Source organism: Cotesia glomerata, linkage group LG10 (assembly GCF_020080835.1).
Source record: "Cotesia glomerata isolate CgM1 linkage group LG10, MPM_Cglom_v2.3, whole genome shotgun sequence".
NCBI lineage: Eukaryota > Metazoa > Arthropoda > Insecta > Hymenoptera > Braconidae > Cotesia > Cotesia glomerata.
The window spans coordinates 3,541,018-3,563,810 of NC_058167.1; the positions used below are offsets into that span (position 1 = coordinate 3,541,018).

Below are 22,793 nucleotides of genomic sequence, written 5' to 3' on the forward strand. Positions count from 1 at the left end.
ATTTGGGACGGCTATGTATTTTTTTCGCTCCATTAACATATGGTTCTATGTAAAGTAAATAAAAAAATTTCCTCAAGGTTCATTCCGTAATTATAATTTTATTGTTTTCTTTTAAAATTGAAGTTTTTTTAAATTAAAACGTATAGGAAATGGAGAATTATTTGTGTGTTCTACAATTTAACAGCCTTTGACACTACTGCTATGGACCAAGGCGTAGCTTAAGATAATAACAGACACCTTGAAAGGACTTATCGATATCAACTGATATATTTTGATATTTTCACGCTATCAAACTCAAACTTTTACTAAATAATCTCATTTTTCGCGTATTCAATGGAACACAGTAAAAAATTTTATGTCATTGCGTCAAAATTCATCGTTAAAAATCATCGTTTTGGCATGGAAAATTAAAAAGTTCATGCTTATATAAGCCGAAATTTTTGATGAAAGTCGTACATTTAAAACTTATAAGGGGATAGAAACTGATACGTCATACGGAACAAATTAATTTTAAAAATAGAACTGCAGTCTATAGTTCGATAAAATTTTTCTTCCAGACTTAAAATATCATTTAAGAGGGTAAATCATGCATGAACAGTTCTTGTCAGCTGATATATGGAGTTTTAATCCTTTTCTATTAGGCTAGAACAGACATGATCGGACATGGAAAGGTCTGAGCGTATTTAACGCTTCAGACATGAACAGGCATGGACAGGTCTGAGCATATTTAATGCTTCAGACATGAGCAGGCATGAACAGGCTTGATCAGATCTGATCAGGTCTGAGCGTATTTAATGCTTCAGACATGAAGACATGAGCAGGCATGAACAGGCTTGATCAGGTCTGAGCGTATTTAATGCTTCAGACATGAGCAGGCATGAACAGGCTTGATCAGGTCTGAGCGTATTTAACGGTTCAGACATGAACAGGCATGAACAGACATGGACAGGTCTGATCAGGCCTAATTTCAGGCCTGATCATACATGAACAGGGCTGATCAGGTCGGATTTCAGGCCTGATCAGATATGAACAGGTCTGATCAGTCCTGATCATTTTTTCCCGGGTAGTCAAAAAAGTTCTGCTTTAAATAATTCTTTCGTAGTCAAATTCAGTTTGTGGTATTGAAAAGGATTCAACTGATTTTTAATTTCTTGTCAATTTGAATTGATTTTTTTCAACAAAAATAATTATTTTTTTTTTTCTAAATAACTTTAAGACTGCTGCACTAATTCATCAAGTAATCAGATCTATTTTTCAAAATAGGGCAGAATACCGAGGATCCCTGATTCAGAAAAATGATTCGAAATGATTACCTTCATGTTAAGAGTATATCTATATATGATTCAAATTCGATGCATTTAAATCATTCTAAATCATCTCAAATTAGATTTCTTAATCAGGGATGGCCTGCAGGATTAATCGTTTTCAAGACTTTTTTAACTTCTCACTATAAAAGTCAATAATTTTCAAAAAATCGAAGTTATTAGTTTCACCTCAGTTTTCAGAAATCGATTTCTCATCAGATTTCCACGTTTTGAGGTCCTGTCAAGCTATTCTGACTATTTTCTTGAGGATGTTCCTTGGTATGTATGTGTGACTTCACCCTAAAAAATTTTTATTTTGAAGATTTTTTTAGCCGGGTTAGAACAAAAAAAGAAACAGTAAGAATAGTGAGAAAATTTTCAATCAGTCGTCATTTTTTTTTAAATTAAAATTTTCAAAATTACGTACGTGCGACGATAACTACATTCTTACTGATTAAAAAGCAATTTGGGTTTTTATTTTGAGATGATCCGTTTTTGAGTTATCGAACCGACCATGGAGGGGGAAATTTTTTCTAGTGCTCTATGAGATTGTTAATAACTTTGTAATAATTAAATATTTTTTAATAAAAATTAAGGGTAATAATCTTTAATGTACCCTTAATAAAGTAAAAAAAATCCGATCCCCAAATTCCTTTATTTTCCCTGTCAAAAAAATTCCCGAAAATCACTTCTTTTTTTCGATCGTCACAGTGGTGTTCCCCCTTAATTCGTTCGAGAGATATCGCTGTCGAAAAAATTAAAAAAAGTTTTTTGTTTCACATGATTCCGAAATTTTGCGTCAGATCAAAGAGCTTGAAATGTATAGAAGTTGTACTATTGAGCTCAAAACTTTGTGATACAAAATTATTCGAGCAATTTGAGCTCGAATATAGCGGAAAGTTTCAGGGATGGCCTGCAAGATCAACTGTTTTTCAAATTTTTTAAACTCTAATCTATATTGACTGAGCTTTATTTCTGGCGAAGTTTCAATAAGATTTGTACTTGCTTGTCTCGAATAGATCAACCAATTATATTGGTTTTCAAGTTGTTTGACGTTTTTTTATTAAGAAGTGCTAATTAGATTTTGAAATCGACCAGTACAGTATTCTCAAAATCTACTGGGCCAGATCGTTTCAAATTTATAGGAAGCTTAAGATGAAGAAATCACTTTCAAAAGCCTGAGTATATGTGTGGAAAACTCATGAGCACATGAACACATGAACACATGAACACACACACACACACACACACACACACACACACACACACACACACACACACACACCTCGTGTCGGGCTTGCTGGGTCCCGCATCGGGCGCCTTCTCAGGTGGCGGATAGGGGAATGCCCGGCATATCTGCACGTCAGATGCGTCGGGTACCGAGGAAACAGAATACTCGGGGTGGACCAAAACCTAGCAAAAGATGATATGGAAATGTCAGAAGATTTTCAAACATTGTTTACAGTACAGAGGATGGATACCTCAGTGCCGGCGAGGGAAGGCGTGCAAACGGGCCTAAACTCGTCGTTATCAAGCGACCGTTTGAACAGTGGAGTAGACCCCATGGCTCTGCTGTATAGCAATGCTAGCAAGGTTACAGGGAGTACGAAATCAGCCCAGATGGCAGAGAACGGACAGCTGAACAACATTCCTTCAAAAAGTGGAGGACCTTTTGCTCCTGCCACTAATCAAACCCACCGAGGAAGAATGAACTCTCTACTGACCGTCACCGGCCAACAGTCACCAATGGAGAGGCTCGGCAACAAGATTGATGAGTTAGCCGACTTCATAAAAGACAAAAAGAATCTCCACCATGAGATCAGAAAATTGGTTTCGTCTATTAGTACGGCATATAGGCTGGCCAACAAATCACCAACGAAGTCGGCGTCAACGACTCAAACATCTCCGAGTCTGAACAAAAAATCACAGCCACCTCTGACCACTCCTAAGAAATTACCACAGCAAGGAGATGGCAACAAGAAGAGGCCGCTGTCCACGCCCAGCCCTTCCTCAGATATTGACAAGCCAGCACAGAAAAAGACAGCCCGGGATGATACCTGGACCAAAGTGACTCGGCAAAACAAGAAAAAGAAAAACAGGAGCCAGTGACTCAAACTGCTACAGCCCAAGACCAGCCAAACAGCGGTGGCTCCAAGAAACCAAGGAGGAAGAAGACAAGAACTAAAGCTGTCCTAGTCCAACCAGCTGAAGGGCGAACATACGCCGATCTCCTGAAGGAAATCAAGGCCAAGGTAAGCCCTGTCGAGACGGGCGTAGACATAAGGTCTATTAAAAAGACTAAACACGGAGGCGTTCTCATTGAAATGGCTCGAAAGACCGAAGACAGCAAGGCATTCACCGATGCAGTAAGAGCAGCTACTGCAAACATCGGCACAGTCAAGACGCTAACACCAACAACAACGATCGAGATCCTCGATTTAGATGAAATCTCTACCGAGAGGGAAGTCCGTGAAGCACTCAAACGTGAATTCACTGACAACCTGGAGGTCAAACGGGTAAATTTGACAAAACCCACACCACGAGGTAATCGGGCAGCCTTCTGCGAACTAGACGAGCCCAGTGCGATTAAGGCTCTTGACAAGGCCCGTATACGGATCGGTTTGGTGAACTGTCGTATACGCCCAGTAGTAAAAGTAACACGTTGTTTTAAATGTCTTGGTTATGGACACCAAACACGTCAGTGTGCGGGACCAGACAGAAGCAGGTGCTGCTACAAATGTGGCGGAGAGAACCACAAGGCCGTAAAGTGCACGGAGAAGTTAAAATGCTTCCTTTGTGCTTCGGACAAAGATGCCCAGGATAGTCTATGCCATATTTCTGGCACTGGAGCGTGTAAGGCATTCCGCAAAGCACTTGCAGAAGCCATGAAAGGTCAGAAATGACACGCATACTACAAGGCAACCTGAATAGGTGCGCCTTGGCGCAAAACCTGCTGCGCCAGCGTGTTTTCGAAGATAAAATTGACGTCTGCTTTATCTGCGAGCAATATCTAAACATCGAAGGTAAAACATGGTTCGCAGACGAAACGGGCATGGCAGCAATTTGGATTGTGAACACAAAGAACGTTACCGTCAACAACAGCGGAGGTGGAGCAGGTTTTGTCTGGATTCAAACCCCCACAACCTACTTCATGAGCGTCTATCTCTCACCTAACGAAGGGATTAGTGTGTTCCGACAGAAACTCGCAAATATAGAAGATGCGGTCACTAAGTTCGACGGCGAAGTTATCGTAGCCGGAGACTTCAACGCTAAATCGGCTGAGTGGGGCGCTGCTTTCTCCGACACCAGAGGAAACGAGGTCGCTGACGTCGTGGCTAGACTCGACCTCATAGTGCTGAACACCGGGAGCACCACGACCTTTAGAAGACCAGGGTACCAAGAATCCATCCTCGACATCTCATTGGCGACTCCAAGGACTGCCAACATGATTGAAGACTGGACAGTATCCGAAGAATACAGTGGCAGTGATCACCAGTTTGTGACATTCAGCGTTGGATTGGCATTTGCTCCGGTTTCACAACGCGACATTTCTAAGCGGAAGTGGAATGCCAAAAGGCTTGATCCAGAGGCATTGCAAGCTTCACTCGCACGAAGCTGGTCTATCCTCCAGAACAACCCGACACCGGATACCTGCAGCGAGACGGAAAAGGCAGTGCTAAACACGATGAAAGAAATTACTGCCGCATGTGACGCCTCTATGCCGCGGCTGAAAAACCAGAGCTTCCACAGGCCGGCGTACTGGTGGTCAGCGGACATAGCAGAAATTCGCAAAATATGCCATCAGCTACGTCGCCGAGCAACGAGAGCTACGAAACGCTCCCCAAGCCAGGACTTGTATTTAAAAGAGTACAAGCAGGCTAAAAAGACGCTAAACCGAGCCATTAAAGCAAGTAAAGCGAAACTGTGGAAAGAGATCTGCAACGATCTCGACAATGACCTCTGGGGTAAAGCCTACCAAATTGTCGCCAAACGACTTGGAAAGGCTTCACCAGAGGCGCCGAAATCTCCTGCCTTGATGGAGAGCATTGTAACGGAGCTTTTCCCCAAACACCCACCGCGGGAGAAGAAACACTACACTAAGAACAGCGAAGTAACACCCTTCACAACTAAGGAATTACAAGACGCGGCCAAGTCACTCAAAACAGGAAAGGCACCTGGACCTGATGGCATCCCGGCATCGGTGATCAAAACTGTAGCCCTGGAATACCCAGACATACTCCTGAACACCTACAACGCATGCTTGGCAACTGGCACGTTTCCCGTGGTCTGGAAACGGCAGAGATTGGTTCTCTTAGACAAAGGTAAGGGAACCCCCATAACACCTTCGTCGTTTAGACAACTCTGTATGCTGGACATTGCTGGAAAACTGCTCGAGAAGCTCATACAAGGGAGACTTCGCAACGACATAGACCGTGCTGGAGGTTTTGCCGCAAACCAACACGGCTTCCGGAAAGGACGTTCAACAGTCGGCGCGATCCAGGAAGTCGTAGCGACAGCGAGACAAGCATGGACTGGTAGCCTCGAAGCCCGCAAGGTGTGTCTTGTCCTCACGCTAGACATTAGAAATGCCTTTAACAGCGCAAATTGGAGAGATATTTTGGACGCCCTGGAGCACAGATTTGACGTGGAGCCGGAGAATCTGGCACTTGTCGACAACTACCTTGACGAGAGAAAGCTGATAGCAGAAACCACGGAAGGTCCACAAGAATACGCCATAACGGCTGGCGTGCCGCAAGGCTCAATAATGGGGCCCGATCTATGGAACGCGGACTACGACGAGCTTCTGGAAATCCCGTTGCCAAAGCAAGTGGAGCTAACGGGCTTTGCAGACGACGTCGCGGACACGATAATAGTAGACAGCGTAGAGGAGGCCGAACTACTCGTTTGGGAAACCATTGATGCTGTCGAGACTTGGCTCGATAAACACCACCTGAAACTCGCAAAACACAAAACACACACATACACACACATGTGTGTCATTTCCGGAACTTTGCCGCTCAGAGTCCTAGCTGAGGAAAGACGGAACCTTTACCAACGAAAGAGGACAACCGCACAAAGTGCCGAGGAACTCAGAGCTAAAGAACGGCAGAACAGCATCGCACGATGGCAATTGCAGTGAGACGCCGCGACAACAGGGAGATGGACACACCGTCTCATACCGAAGATCGAAGTTTGGCTAAACCGAAGTCATGGCGAGGTCAATTACTATCTGACGCAGTTGTTGTCAGGACATGGATGTTTTCGGACGTATTTTCACCGCTTCAAGCATGATGATTCACCGGAGTGCCCGTCCTGCCCAGGAATCAATGAAGACGCGGAGCACGTTTTCTTTGAGTGCCCACGATTTTAGCCACAGCGAGATGAGCTGGAGATGATCCTAAAGAAGAAAATCCAACCAGAGACAATAGTAGAAGCAATGTTGTCATCAAGAGCCTCCTGGAACGCCATCAGCACATTTGCAACAGAAGTCCTCATAGACTTGCGTTCCATCGAAAGAAGAAGAGCAAATGACAACAACTAGAATAAAGGTAAAATAACACCTTAGCTACCAGAAGAAAGAGCAGTAGCTAGATCCTCCCCTCACGAAGTAATGCCTAACGGCGGTTTCCATGAGGGATTAGGGGAAAGAGGAAAAGGGGTTTAGGGTTTAATGGGTAGGGGCGCTAGCGTCGAGTTTTAGTATGACACTGCGTCGAGTCGCCACATATCCAGGCCAAACAACTATGCCTAGAATCCGTAAAAAGGATTCCCCCCCCCCCTTAAAACAAAAAAAAACACACACACACACGTACATACATGCATACAAACATAGTGACATCCTCATAGGAATAGTCAGAACTGCTTTCTAGGACCTTCCTGAATAAAAAAAAGTATTGAGACAAAGAAAAAAGTTTTGAAAAGTATTGGATTGACTAGAAAACCAATACTTTTCAATACTTTTTTCTTTGTCTCAATACTTTTTTTTTTATCAGGGCTGAAAAGATCTGATGAGAACTCCTTCAAAAACCGGAGTGAAACCAATAACTTTCCGATTTTTAAAAAATCAAAGTTTTTTGAAAAATATATCTTGAGAAAATTACAGTTTTTTTTTGAAAAAATTAATCAATTTTATAAAAACTAGTTTCTGAAATTTTTTTTGTATTTCTTTCTGAATAGTGCATTTAGAAACAACGAATTGAAAAAAATAACGTTTTGATATGTCAATTCTTGACAAAATTATGGCTAGTTAAAAAAAAAAAAAATCATTAATTTTTCCATAAATCCGTAACTTTTTTTAGGTTGGGTAAAAAAATTTGAAGAAATTCGGAAAACCGTCTTTGGGAAAGGTAAAACAAGATAAAATATTTTCAGCGAAATCGAAAGAGATCGGGCTCAAAAGTGGTCGATTTGGCATGGATTGCCCCAGAAAGATATAAAGAGATGAAAATCTTTAATAGAATGCAATAGTTAGATTTCTATGAAATCTACTAAAAGTCAAAATTTGCGATAGACCTCTTAATATTCATATTAAGGTAGTACTACCGTTACCACAAAAGAGTCAAATCCCAAAACCTAACCTTATTTGATTAACGTAGTAGATTTCCCTATACTAAATCACGTTGGAGAAAGAGAAACAGAGATAAATTTTGAATGTTTTTTACCCTGGTTAAAAACATTGATTGAAAAGGATTAAAAATGATGAAATTTGAATACTTTCAATTCTTTTTCATGTATATGTAGATATACAGTTTACATGGGGTGACTGATTCCCAATACTTATCAATCAATATTTTTAATCAGGGTAAAGGCAAAAATATGTAAATATTAATATATTTTTTTCAGTTCTCTGTAGGCCTCCAAAAATTTAAGTGGTTAATTAAAATATTATTATGTACCTATATGCCAAGTTTCATCAAATTCTGAACGTCAATTCAAAAACCGGTAGTACTACCTTAAGGACTGATTATACAATATTTTTTTAGTCGACCCGAATAACATTTTTGGTTTATCTTTGAAAAAAGAAATAGAAGTCTTTTTTGCGCTGTCTATAAATGGGCTTTATTTTAGAAAATAATGATCGTAGCAGGGTTAGAAAAAAAGTATTTAAAAGCTTGAAGATTCTATTCATCAGAGATTTTTCGACAACGTTATTTTAAAAAAGAACTTCGATCAATCGATTCGGAAAAACTGTTCAATGAATCGATATGCAATTTAAAAATTTTTCCAATTTTAATCGACCGAAAAAAGAGCGTACAAATTTTTCCAACATTTTTTTGCGATATTTCGTAGGATTACCTGAGAATTGTAATGTCGAAAAAGTTTTGGCCACAAAATATGAGAACAAGAACCTCTAAACTTCTTAATTTTTCTGATTTCTGCTACGATCGTCTTCACTGAAATACAGTCCATCGAATATAATTGAAAAATTCGGAAATTTTTTTTGCTCCTTTAAATTTTTAGAGTAGTGTAGTTAACTTTATTGAATATAATATAATATATTGAATTTTCAGCTGTAATTTGAGTATAAACAGTACATCGGCATACATCTAACTATAAAATTGTATTATTATACGATACCGAAATTTTTGTTTAAATTCATTGACTGCATTCTTAACATTGCGTAATGACGATAAATCCATAAAAAGCGCTTCGCAAGTTGCATTATTTCGTATACTTTTTATCTTTCGAATAGCGTCAGCAGCTTTTTTAGAATTCCGACAAGCCATTATAACTGTGCAACCATGAACAGCTAATGATTTTGCAGTTTCGAATCCTTGAAAAAATTATTCAAATTATAAAAATCTTTTTATTTTCAAGATATTATGAAAAATAATTGCCTTACCAATGCCCGTATTTGATCCGGTTATTAAAGCAACTTTGTTTCTTAAATCTTTACCATGTAAGACAGATAAAGCTGAGCTACTTGCATCGAACCTCTGGCGAACTGATTGAGATGGGTCTCTATATTCAACAGCAAAGGCCAATCGAGGATCAGTATAAGTTGTTGTACATTTTAAATGATCAATAAATAAAGTTTTTCCATTATCCGTAGTACATTTTTCCCAACCAGGTGGCAGTTCTAAGAATCAAAATATGTAAGCATTAAAATTGATAAGAAACGAACGGAGTAATTTTTTTTAATTTGAAACGGAGTGCACCATTATATAAACATGTTTATCCCGCTAATTGGTCGCTCCTAATTAATCAATTTTAATAAACCTCTAGAGTTATTATCACCGTTTCTAGAACTGGAAAAGCAGATAAATAAATCAGAGTCGTGAGAGATTATGAAGAAGGTGCGTAAAATAACTGGAGATCAAGTTCGCTGACCAAATTTTGATTTTATTTAACAAATTTTCCATATTGCAATAGTCTCACCCTTATTTATTAATTACTTAATTGACTCTATTTATACCGGATTCTCAATGCTACTCTCCAAAGAAACACGTGTTTGAGCAAGATTCCTGTTGCACACTCAAGAACTGTGTATAACTGTGTATAACTTGCTCATGGTATAATACTTTGTTGGTTTTTGATGCATTTCTTGCACCAAAAACTTGCAGCCGATGCTTGCAATTTAAATCTGACACAAGTATCTGCAGCAAGACCCATAGGTAAAATTTGACGCTAGCAACTATCGAACTTTAGAGCAGTCTTGCGGAAGCCTTATAAGAGATTGTTTTATGGGCTAGTTTTATACAGGGTGATTCAGAATTACCTTTACAGCGAAAATATTCCGATAGAAGAGACAATTTTGAGCAGAAAACACCTGAGTCGTGATTGAAAATTTTGAGTGGTTTCGGAGTTATTAAAAATTTTAGTTGACCAATCAGATGCGAGATTTAGCATTTAAAAAAAAAGCAAAAGAATAAATAATAAATTTGGCTGCGTTGTGACTTCCAACTTCAAGCTTTACTTTTGTTTTTTTACTTTTTTAAATAATTCTAATTTTAAAAAATTTAAACGAATGTAACCTTCAAAATAAAATTAATTTTTTAGTTACAAAGATAATTTTAAAATTCTAGAAAGTAATTAAATAAATTGACAATGGAGAAAATAAATTGATTTGATGTTTACTATTGAGCGGACAAATTTCAGACTGCTCATCAGGTTAACAATAGGAACTTTTATCAGGTGAAGCACCAGGACAAACTCCAGGCTGCTTATCAGGATAATAATAAGGATTTTTATTAAAAAATTAAAAAGGACAAAATTCAGGTTGCTCATCAGGATAATAATAAGGACTTTTATCAGGTGGAGCACCAGGACAAACTCCAAGCTGCTTATCAGGATAATAATAAGGACTTCTATCAGGTGGAGCACCAGGACCAATTCCAGGCTGCTTATCAGGATAATAATTAGGACTTTTATCAGATAAAGCACCAGGGTAAACTCCAGGCTGCTTGTCAGGATAATAATGACTTTTATCAGGTGAAGCACCAGTGCAAATTCCAGGATACTTATCAGGATAATAATAAGGACTTTTATTAAAAAAATAAAAAGGACGTACTCCACGCTGCTCATCAGGATAATAATAGGGACTTTTATCAAATGGAGCACCAGGACAAACTCCAGGCTGCTTATCAGCATAATAATGAGGACTTTTATAAAAAAAATAAAAACGATGAACTTTAGGCTGCTATCTTGGATAATAATAAGAATGTCTCTAAATGAAGTCTTATAGTTTGTCTTGTCAGTAAGTCCTTCGTATGATTCTAAAGATCAGTCGGAAAGTCGTCCTCGTATTCCATCAGATGAAAGTACTGAGTTTGTCCCGGTGCTCCACTTGATAAAAGCCCTTATGATTATCCTGATGAGTAACCTGAAGTTTGTCCTTTTTAATTTTTTAATAAAAATCCTCATTATTATCCTGATAAGCAGCCTGGAGTTTGTCCTGGTGCTTCACCTGATAAAAGTCCTTATTATTATCTTGAACAGCAGCCTAGAGTTCATTCTTTTTATTTTTCCGATAAAAGTCCTTATTATTATCCTAATGAGCAGTCTGGAATTTGTCCGCTCAATCGTAAACATCAAATTGAAGGTTACATTCGTTTAAATTCTTTGAAATTAGAATTATTTAAAAAAGTAAAAAAAACAAAAGTAAAGCTTGAAGTTGGAAGTCACAACGCAGCCAAATTTATTATTTATTCTTTTGCTTTTTTTTTAAATGCTAAATCTCGCATCTGATTGGTTAACTAAAATTTTTAATAACTCCGAAACCACTCAAAATTTTCAATCACGACTCAGGATTTTTCTGCTCAAAATTGTCTCCTCTATCGGAATATTTTCGCTGTAAAGGTAATTCTGAATCACCCTGTATAAATCGTACCGGATTCTTAACATATCCCGGGAAAAAATGATCAGACCTGATCAGACATGAGTCTTCAGGCCTGATCAGACATGAAAAATGACCATACCTGATCAGGCATGAATTGACCTGATCAGGCCTGATCAGATATGATCAGGTCTGAAAGCCCATTGTTACTTTTAATTAATTGTTTTGCTTAATTTTATGGATATAGTACTTGATAGAGTCATACGAAATTCTCTATAATGAATTAAAATAAAAAAAAAATGATTACATATAATTGTACGTCTGTAACTCCAGCAGTCACCCATCCAAATACTAACCACGCTCAATGCTGCTTAACTTTGATGATATCCGTGTGCCTTGAAGTTCCCGCCTGCTGTGCTGCTATCTTATGTGAAAAAAATTTTATGAAGTACATAACGTATCAAATAAGTTTATCATAAATATAATATAAAAATTGATTTTATAATATATTTTGATAGTCCTAATTTATTTATTTAACCGAATCTGATTATAACATCACATTAATTTAAACAATAAAATAAGTAATGATTTTGATATTAGGCAGGAGCAGAGCAGACCAAAACTTCCCTTAGGTAATGTAACAAATTTTTTATTTCAAAATTATCTAAACGTAATGATAAAAATAATTTTGCACATTTTGTGATGACCAAAAAAATTTTTTTCATCAAAGAAAAAACTTTTATCACATCTCTGACTATACAAGTCTGATCAGATCTACCCGAAAAAAATGATCAGACCTGACCATGCCTGTTCATGTATGATCAGGCCTGAAATTAGACCTGCTGATGCCTGTTCATGTATGATCAGGCCTGAAATTAGACATGGTCATGCCTGTTCATGTCTGAAGCGTTAAATACGCTCAAGCCTGATCATGCCTGTTCATGTCTAAAGTGTTAAATACGCTCAGGCCTGATCATACCTGTTCATGCCTGATCATACCTATTTATGACTGTTCATGCCTGTTCATACTGAGGACCAAATATGCTAAGAAAAAATTTTTGAATATGTTCAAATAATATGATTAATAAATTTGTAAATTATCAATAAACGCATAATTTACTATTCAATAAATAAAAGTATTTGATTATCATTAAAAATCTACCGTAGGGTAAATTTAATTAAATTTTATAGGCCTGGACAGGCATGAACAGGCCTGAGCATATTTAATGCTTCAAACATGAACAGGCATAGACAGGCATGAACAGGCCTGATCAGACATGAGCGTATTTAACCCTTCAGACATGAACAGGCATGGACAGGCCTGATCAGACATGAATAGGCATGGACAGGCCTGACCAGACATAAACAGGCATGAGCGTATTTAACCCTTCAGACATGAACAGGCCTGAGCGTATTTGACGCTTCAGGCATGAACAGGCATAGTCATGATCATGTCTAATTTCAGGCTTGATCATACAAGAATAGGCATGGTCAGGTCTGATCATTTTTTCCCGGGATATATTTTACTTCATTTTCGCAAATCGCTAAAATTTTTACAAAAAAAAAAAAACCCCACCCATGTAGGAAAGTATGGCGGGCCCAGGCCTGGCCTAACTATGTACAACTCTGGGCCAGGGTTGTAAGCCAGAGTTTGCCCAGTCTTGGTTTAAATCTGGAATGATAACGCTGGCTCAAGCCTGGTTACCAGGACTGGCCATGCCTGGCCACCAGGGTTCTCTTGCCTCAGCCATTATATGGCGAACCAGTCTTGACCCAGGCTCGGATAATAATTGGGCCAGCCGAGGCTTGGTTGCCCAGTCTTGACCCAGGCTCGGGTAATCATTGGGTTGGCCAAGGCTGATTACCCAGTCTTGGCCAAAGCATGGGCCAATATCGGTGCGCCAAGCTTGGTTGCCCAGTACTGGGCCAGGCAAGGCCCCGTCATTCAACTCTGGCAGTTCTTACATGGGCATTCGACCTTAATTGAGATGAAAGGTAGATTTCTCAGGAATAGATTATTTTCATTTTTTTCTCAGTAACTTGAGCAGTAAGTGTTGCAAATAAATGTACTATGAATAAAATTGAAGGTATCTTTATAAGCTTTAGAGTGTATTTTTCAGTAATGAGTTATCTTTTTGTAATGAAGAGTTATTCACTGATAAAGGGACCGAAAATGCAATTTTCACTTTTTTGAAAATTTTAAACGGCTACCATTTCTGAACTAATCAACTAATTATTCTAATCTTCGAACTTATTCGAGGTATTTGTCCAAGGAATAAAAGTACCAAGTTTCATTCTGAGATTCATCAAGAATTTAAGGAGCCATCGTGTCCTCAAGCTGCATTATATTACAAAATTATATAGATAAACTTTTGACCCAATGTTATTTTGAGCCTTGCTCGACTAATTAGGTGACATTAAGACAAAATTCTAAGTGAAGTCTGACGTGATGACCAATGCAATAGATAGATGCAATAGATGTAGCAGCTTGCAAGCAGCCCTGGCGGATCTGAAATACCGTAGAATTACGGTAAAAATATTATACGGTAAAAATACGGTCGATATACCGTATGGCCACCGTAGATTACAGTAGCATTCTACTTGCACGGTAGTAACCGTAAAACACCGTAACGTACAGTAAAGAACGGTGAAAATACGGTATAGAACGGTGAAATTACGGTAGCGTACGGTGAATTCAGCGTATTTTAAAATACGGTAGAATATATACTTCTAAACTTTCCGCACTACCGTATTCCAATGGTAACCTACCGTCAAATATACCTTATTTTAGCGATAAGTTACCGTACAATTACGTTACATTACCGTACAATTATGGTACTTTAGCGTACAAAAACAGTACTTTTTTACCAGATAATTATAGTATTTTACTAACAATTACGGTATTTTACCGTACAATCACGGTATCTTACCGTACAATAACGGTAAATTACTGTACAATCACGGTACTTTGCCGTACAATCTCCGTAATTTACGGTGTCATACTGTATTACGGTAAATCACTGTACGTACCATACTCTACCGTACATTAGCCGTACATTACCGTACTCTACCGCATTTTGGATCCGTCAGGGTGGTGAATGAATTGAAAACAAACACTGTGTAGTGAATTAGAACAATACTATATTTTAATGTTATCTACTACTTCATGACTATTTTCTACGATTTTTTAATACTTCTAACGTTTTTCCGCGATCTATTCAAAGTTGGTGGATATGCCAACCAAACCAACTTCAGATTTGGAATTAGCGCATCAAAGACATAAGAAAAATACGTGTAGTTGAAAAAATTTTTTTCGTTTGCGTAATTACAATTTTTCACGATTTTTTTAGCTATTTTGAGTGGTTATTTGCAATTCACTCTAACTTTAAAGGGTCCACCAGCTAAATCAACGTGTGGTTGAAATTAAGCGCATCAAAATACATAAGAAGCATACTAAATTTATTTCAAAAAGAAAATTTCAATTGTAATTTAATATTTACCTCCCGCAACCATTTTTTTACTGCTTGTACGAGGATGTATCCACTGAGTACTTTTTTCAAAGTGGCTGAAATAAAATTATTGAAAAGTTATAGTTGAACACTTTACATTTAAATCTCAAATCTCTATCAATAGTATTTAATAGTGTGTGTCTGAACTCCTTATAACATTTGAACGGCTTAACCGATCGAACTGCGATTCACGGCATTCGGAAGAGTTGAATTGCCATTAGATTTCGTGTGAATTTAAATCAATTCAGTTTTGTAGATTTTGAGAAATCTCAAAAATAAAATTTTTAAAAAAAGGTAAATTTGCAATAACTTTCAAACAAGTATCGACCGATTCCAAAATCTAATCAGCTCTCAAATGCAGAAGACAACATTAATGCCGCTTACTGCATCAAAATCGAGTTATTTGTTCAGGAGATATTTAATTTTGAAAAAATAAAAAAAGCATGGTTTTTAATATCATTTTTGAATTCTTTATCACAGAAAAAAAGTAATGTAAAAACCGTATCAGGTGACACAAAAACAGTACCACTGGTGATGCTAACTGAGGTGATTTTGAAGTTAGATCACATAGTGATGAAAAATCTGTGTCTAATGTATTTTCAAATAGAATTTATTTGATGGCTTCTTTGCTCTAGCCTTGGTTACAATAGACAGTAAATACGCGTAGATGTTTCTTATGTAGGGGAGAAGGGGGTCAATTGAACCAAAAAAAGTTTAGTAATTATTTACTATTCTAATTAAAACTAAATAATAATTTTTTTTTCTTGGAATGATAGTTTATTAAGTCTAATATCATTATCAATACATAAATTAGTTAATAAACAACATGAATTTTTAAAAATTATTAATTTATCCAAACGCGTCAAATGGTTCAATTGACCCCCGCTTGGGGGGCAATTGAACCAATGACATTTATAACTCAAACCCGAACTTTTAATAAATAACATATTAATTGTTACTTTCTAATATTACTGTTGCACATTTTTAATACACATATATTATATTTAATAAATTAAAAATCAATTTAAAAATAATTTTCATTACAAATTGAGTTTATTAAATTGTTAGGTTATTTTCCTGAGTATTTTTCACGTCGAGTCAAGATGCGTGCGCATGTCCCATGCTTCTCCATATGGTTCAATCGTCCACGGGAGTGCTGGTTTAATTGACCCCGTATAATTTTAAAACAATTATTTATTTATTTATTTATTTATTTTCTAGCATACAGGTCTATAGAGATTCATAGGCATCTGTACATAGAGCTAGACATTAGATAAATTATCCTAATTTTATAAAATATTTAAAAAATATATATAATAATTCAAAGTACATAAATTTTTAGAGAAATGTTAATATTACACAAAATCCTTTGTACATTTACAATGACAGATTCTTAATCCAATCTTTTATCCTACAGTTTAGTGTTTTTTTACTACACTTTAATATCTTGAGACTATTAGGTAAAAGGTTAAAATATTTTATTGCAACATAGTAAGCGTTCTTTACGCTAATCCTTTTATTAATTTTAGGGAGAGATATCGACTTAAATCTAGTTCTAGTATCTTTAGCATTGTATTGCTCTTTACACTCTAGATAGTACCGCATTAGGGCTTTTACAATAAAAGTTTTCTTAATATCAAGCGGTATATTTAAAACACCCTGTCCTTCGAAATATTTTAACATATTGTTTTGAATGCTTATAATAGGCTTAATGGCGTTATTATAAGCACCACCTAACAATTATCCCATAATTTATGACACTTTCAAAGAGTCCATAGTACACACTTTTAAGTACATTAATGTTAACAAATTTGGAAAGTTTGTAAAAGAGAAAAACAAAGTATCTTACTTTTTTGGACAATTCATTCACATGTATATTCCATTTCATTTGAGCATCAAAAAACAATCCCAGATATTTACAGTATTCTACTCTAAGAAGCTCTCTATTGTTTATTTTTAGTGTATAATTGACGGGAACACTATCTTTATAACTACCAAATGTAATATAGGTCGACTTATCTATGTTTAGTGAGAGTTGATTATCTCGTAGCCAAACATCAAGTATTTCTAGCCAATTATTCAAGATTGAACTAATTTCAATCCAACTATTTCCTGTACATAGAATTGCCGTGTCGTCTGCATAAGCAACGAGAGAATTCTCCGGCAATGTATAGAAAATGTCATCTATATACAAAATAAACAATAGAGGGCCTAGAATTGTTCCTTGCGGTACACCAACTTTTACATGCAATTAATAGTAAATAATAAATAAATAAACCATTCTATCACTATAAACAAAATTGAGGATTATAAAATATAAGTATATACAACTATTATATTTCCAAGATGGTGGGCGACACGCGTCTCGATAATGATGGCGCTAAAAAGTTTAAGTGTCACTCCAACGTTAAAGTTCCAAAAATAGCTATCTGTATCATTTGTGAAAGTGTATATCATCCTAATGATTTTATTAGACTTAAAAAAGGGAAATTCATTAGTGATCTGCTGGTAGTCTGCTCCGAACACAACGTTGAAAACATAACCTCCAATGGTGATTATCAAAACATTGAGTTAAACGAGAATGCTCGTAAAATTATACCTGAAACCAAAATGCATGAATGTGATAGAGTCAAAGAGGAATTAAGACACAACATCTCTTTGAATAAAACTAGAGAGAGTATGTTAATGGATGATACTGTCATCGATGATGATCTGGCTCTTAAGGGTTGAGAATGATCTTCTAAAACAGTTAAATGAAGAATTGAAAGACAAAAATAACCTCCTAAAAAAACTAATAGATAATAAAGATAAAGAGAATAAGGAACAGCCTGTTAGTTTTGCTGAAATGGTAAAAAGTGAGAAAATTCCTGCAAGAAAAGTAGTACCAAACATCATCATAAAACATAAAGATAAAAGCAATAGAGACACTGATAAAAACGTCAAGAAACAGCTGCTTGGAGAAATCACGGTGCCTGTTCAAAAGATTTATACAAACAAGTCTGGTGATGTTACCATTAGGTGTAAGAACAAGGAGGATGTTGAAAGAACGACTGCGGTTTTAAGTGATAAAATGAAAAAAGACTATAATGTGGAAGTGCAATCGTTTAATCTACCGAAACTTAAAATTCTAGATGTGCAAAATGAAATGAGTTTAAGCGACCTGGAAGAAGACTTGAAAAATAGAAATCCTGCTATGATGGATGGTGTTTTTTCTCTAGTTGGCGAACATAATAATAAGATTAATTAACGCACAGTGATCATTGAAGTATCTCCTGATATATATAATACTATAGTTCTTAATGGTTACAAAATATACATTGGTTATCAATGTTGCAGAGTAATCGATAACATTAATCTAAACTTGTGTTTCAAATATGGTCGTGCTAATCACAGTGGCAAAAACTGCAGAAATCAAACCAAGTGTCTAAGATGTACTGGAGATCATATTACAACTACTTGTCATTCTACTAGCATAAAGTGTATAAATTGTGAATTTTATAACGCAAAATATGGTCAAAATAGATGTTCGAGTCATTACCCAAATGACACAACTAAGTGTGAGTACTTGAAATACAAGCTACAAAGAATTCTAAATACAACGGATTATCCCACATTACCCAAAATACCCAAATACTTGGGAAAAATTCCTGGCGAAGTGAAAGAATCTATTATAGAAACAACTAAGCAATAAACACATTATTTTTATCCATTGAGTCAACAATGCAATAATATAGACAAAACAGACAAACAATTTTACGAGGAAAACTTTAAATACGAAGATTCTTTTGAAAATTTGGATGAACTTAATAAACAGTTCGATAAAAATGACTTGGTAATAATCAACATCAATGTAAGGAGTTTAAATGCGAATTTTGATAAGCTGGAATGTTTTATAAAAAGCCTATCTGTATCGCCTGATATTATCGTGTGCACTGAAACTTGGAACTTAGTCTGTCCGGAATACTATAGTTTGAGTGATTATTTTGTGTATTATAATAACAGTAAGATAAATAAAGCGGACGGTGTGATTATGTACGTTAAAAGGTCTTATGTGTACCACTCGGTATATGTCGAGTCGTTTAATGGTAATAATTTCTTGTCTGCTGAAATTAAAATTAAATGTGAAGTTTCTATCAAAGTGACAGGTATTTATAGATCGCATGATACTGGAAAAGAAGTGTTCATAGAAGCGATTAGAGACTGTGTAAACGAAAATCGTAAATGGAAAAATCATATTATTACAGGTGATTTTAATATAAACTTTCTAATGTCAGACTGTTTTTCTAATGAGCTCCTGAGTGTTTTCCTAGATCTAAATTATATTCCCTACTTTAATTCAATCATTAGGCCTAGCCTAACTGATGTCAATGGTACTTGCATTGCCAACATGTTTGTTAAAGCTGAAATTAATGACATTAGATCGTACTTATATACTAATACATTTACAGACCATTTCTCACTATTCTTAAAAATAAACATTAACAAAAAAGTACTCAATCAGTCAAAAAGTCAGTTTTAAACTTTAAAAATCTAAAAAAAAAATAGTGAACAAATAAATTGGGGTGAGATAGCTTCTTTGGAAAATCCGGAACAAGCAGTTAACAGACTCATTAGTAGTATCCAATTTATTGTAAATAAATCATATATAAAATTAATACAAAATAAAAATAAGAATAAAAGTCTTCCTAAGAAAGACTGGATTACAAAAGGATTTATAAATTCTTGTAAAACGAAAGAATTGTTATATCTAACTTGGGCTAAGGATAAAAATAATATATCTCTTAAAAATGAGTATTTTAGATATTGCAAAATTTTAAATAGTCATAAAAATAGCTAAACAAAATTTTATAAAAAAACAAGTAACTAAATATAAAGATACTAAACAGTTATGGTCTTTTGTTAAAAGTAAAATAGGAAGTAACAAGAGGAAAAATAATACTATTGAATCATTGTTATGTGCTAATACAGTCGTATCAGAAAATCAACAGATCGCTGATGAATTGGTTAATTTTTTCAGTAATGTCGGTAACGATTTAGCTTCAAAAATAGTTAATATTAAACCTCTATATAAAAAATCCTATGAATATAATCAACATAGTATATTCTTACTACCAACTACAAAATTTGAAGTCGAAAAAATAATAAGTGAACTGAAAGAAAAATCTGGGGGAGTGATTGGAATTAGTAGTAAAGTGTTAAAATGTATAGCAATGAATATAAGTGAGCCTCTTGTAACTATCTTTAATATTTGTATGAATCGAGGTATCTGGCCTAGTGCTCTAAAAGCTGCTGAAATAGTTCCTATATTCAAATCGGGAAACAAGCAATTGGCATCAAATTATAGGCCGATATCACTTATATCGAATTTAGCTAAAGTTTTTGAAAAAATTCTGTGTAAAAGGTTAATAACTTTCTTGAACAAACATAAGATTATTTCTGATAAACAATTCGGGTTTGTAAGGTATAAAGGTACCAACGATGCTATTAGTTTTGTTACTGAATATATATATGAGAAAGTAGATAAAAACTATCCAACAATAGTTGCTTCCCTTGATTTAGCAAAATCTTTCGATACTGTTAACCATAATATATTATTAGATAAACTAGAAGCGTATGGAATTATAGGTGTAGTCTTAAAACTAATGAAAAATTACTTAAGTAACAGATATCAATGTGTAAAAATAAATAATTGTATAAGCAAAAATATGACAATAACTGTTGGTGTACCTCAGGGTACAATATTAGGGCCTTTGCTATTTATACTTTACATAAACGATATCTTTAATCTCTTTCCTGACAAAGCAGTTGTCTCATATGCTGACGACACAGCAATTCTATGCTCAGGAAATAGCTGGTCACAAGTACAATCAAAGATTTCTCAGTGGCTTGAATTAGTAAATATATGGCTATGTGTAAATCAACTATCTCTGAATATTGATAAATCCACTTTTATTACTTTTGGATGCTATTCCAATAGTGTCCCGGATCAACTAGAGCTTTCCATTAACGATAAAAAACTAAAAAGAGTCCAATACTGTAAATATTTAGGAATAATACTAGATGGATGTATGAGATGGGAGTATCATATCAGAGAGTTGATAAACAAAATAAAATATTTTATTTTTATTTTTTATAAGCTTAGTTTAGTAATGAATAAAAAAAATCTGAGAATAATATATCATACTTTGATTGAAAGTAATATTAACTATGCTATAACTTTATGGGGGGGAGCTTACAGTAATACTTTAAATGCCGTAGCTTCAATATAGAATAAGTTACTTAAAAAAATTAATAATGAGAATGTACTAGATATTAAAAAAAGTTTCATAGTTAACTCTATACTGCTTCATTATAATGATTGTAAGACTAGTTTTGAGAAAACTGAGGTTAATACTAGAAACAGACTGATCCCTCTGCCTAAACGAAACAAAACTATATCAAGTAAAAGCTCTAATTATATTGCTATCAAGTATTACAACAAACTAGCATATGAACTTAAAAAACTAGATAGTCCGGTCAATTTAGACCAAAAAATGAGAATGAAGTTACATAAAGTCCCAACAAGCTGAATTTCAGTGAAATTGTTCAAAATATAATTATAAACAATGTCTAGAAGTTCCCCATCATTCCCCTGTAAGGAAAAAATTTAATTCAAGGTCAAAGGTCAAAAAAATGAGTTTTTCGCGATTTTCAGCAAAACGGTAAGTTTTATCATAAAAGTACTTCAGACAAAAATTGTAGATCATAAAATTATCTATAAAAAATGTATCGATACTTTTTTTCTTACGAGCCACCGTTTCTGAGATATAACGATTCAAAAAGTTATAAAAGTTGTTATCGTCATAATATGCATGAGTACGCCACGTATATACATCTAGAGTTGTAATATTTTATATAATATATATATATATATATATATATATATATATATATATATATATATATATATATATATATATATATATATTATATATTAAATGATTAAATATTTTTCTATCGGTCATTGTAACTTATACTTACAATATAAAATATACATAAATTTTAACTACAAGAATATCAGGTAAAATGAAACCCAGTCCCTTAATCTTTAAGCCAGTGTAACTTCGAGACATCTGTCTCTTGTTCTATTGTGTGCGTGGCTAGAGTCTTATACCTGTTCAATATGTACAGTCGACGCTCTCTGTATTGGACCTCTCTGTATTTGACCGCTCTCTGTATTTGACCACATTCTTCCTCTGTATTTGACGATTTTACACAGCTCTTATGGACAAGGACGAGTCAAATACAGAGAATGGTCCTGTACGGGCGAGTCAAATACAGAGAGCGTTGACTGTACGTAGACATTTTGGTTCCAGAGTTACTGTCGTATTTGATGGCTATGATGATTGCACGAGAAATATCAAAGCTGCAGAACAACGTCGTCGAACTTTAGCAACATCTTCATCTTCTGATATTTTATTTGATGAACTTATGACAGTCCCAACCAATCAACAGAAATTTCTTACAAATACCCACAACAAGTCTCGGTTCATTTCAATGTTGAAAGAAAAGTTTACGGCTGAAAATATATTGGTAAAACAAGCTAATAATGATGCTGATGTATTGATTATTGAAACAGCAATAGAGCAATTCAATTTGACAAATACAACTATTGTTGTTGGTGAAGATGTTGACTTACTTGTATTACTCACTGCTCGAACGCCA

General features: G+C 35.3%; 1 protein-coding gene across 4 annotated transcripts in view; it reads right to left on the reverse strand.

Moving 5' to 3' along the window:
• The window catches only part of LOC123272705 (WW domain-containing oxidoreductase), a 44,384-nt gene that overhangs the window by 17,951 nt on the left and 3,640 nt on the right, over positions 1-22,793 (reverse strand). For 2 of the 4 annotated variants that reach the window (XM_044739694.1, XM_044739695.1), the window contains exons 4-7: positions 15,081-15,145; positions 9,148-9,384; positions 8,862-9,078; positions 5,158-5,163 (exon numbers count right to left, since the gene is read on the reverse strand). In XM_044739694.1, the coding sequence (XP_044595629.1) occupies positions 5,158-5,163; positions 8,862-9,078; positions 9,148-9,384; positions 15,081-15,145 (525 nt within the window). The remainder of the gene's footprint in view (positions 1-5,157; positions 5,164-8,861; positions 9,079-9,147; positions 9,385-15,080; positions 15,146-22,793) is intronic. The other 2 variants (XM_044739697.1, XM_044739696.1) reach the window with 2 other exon arrangements.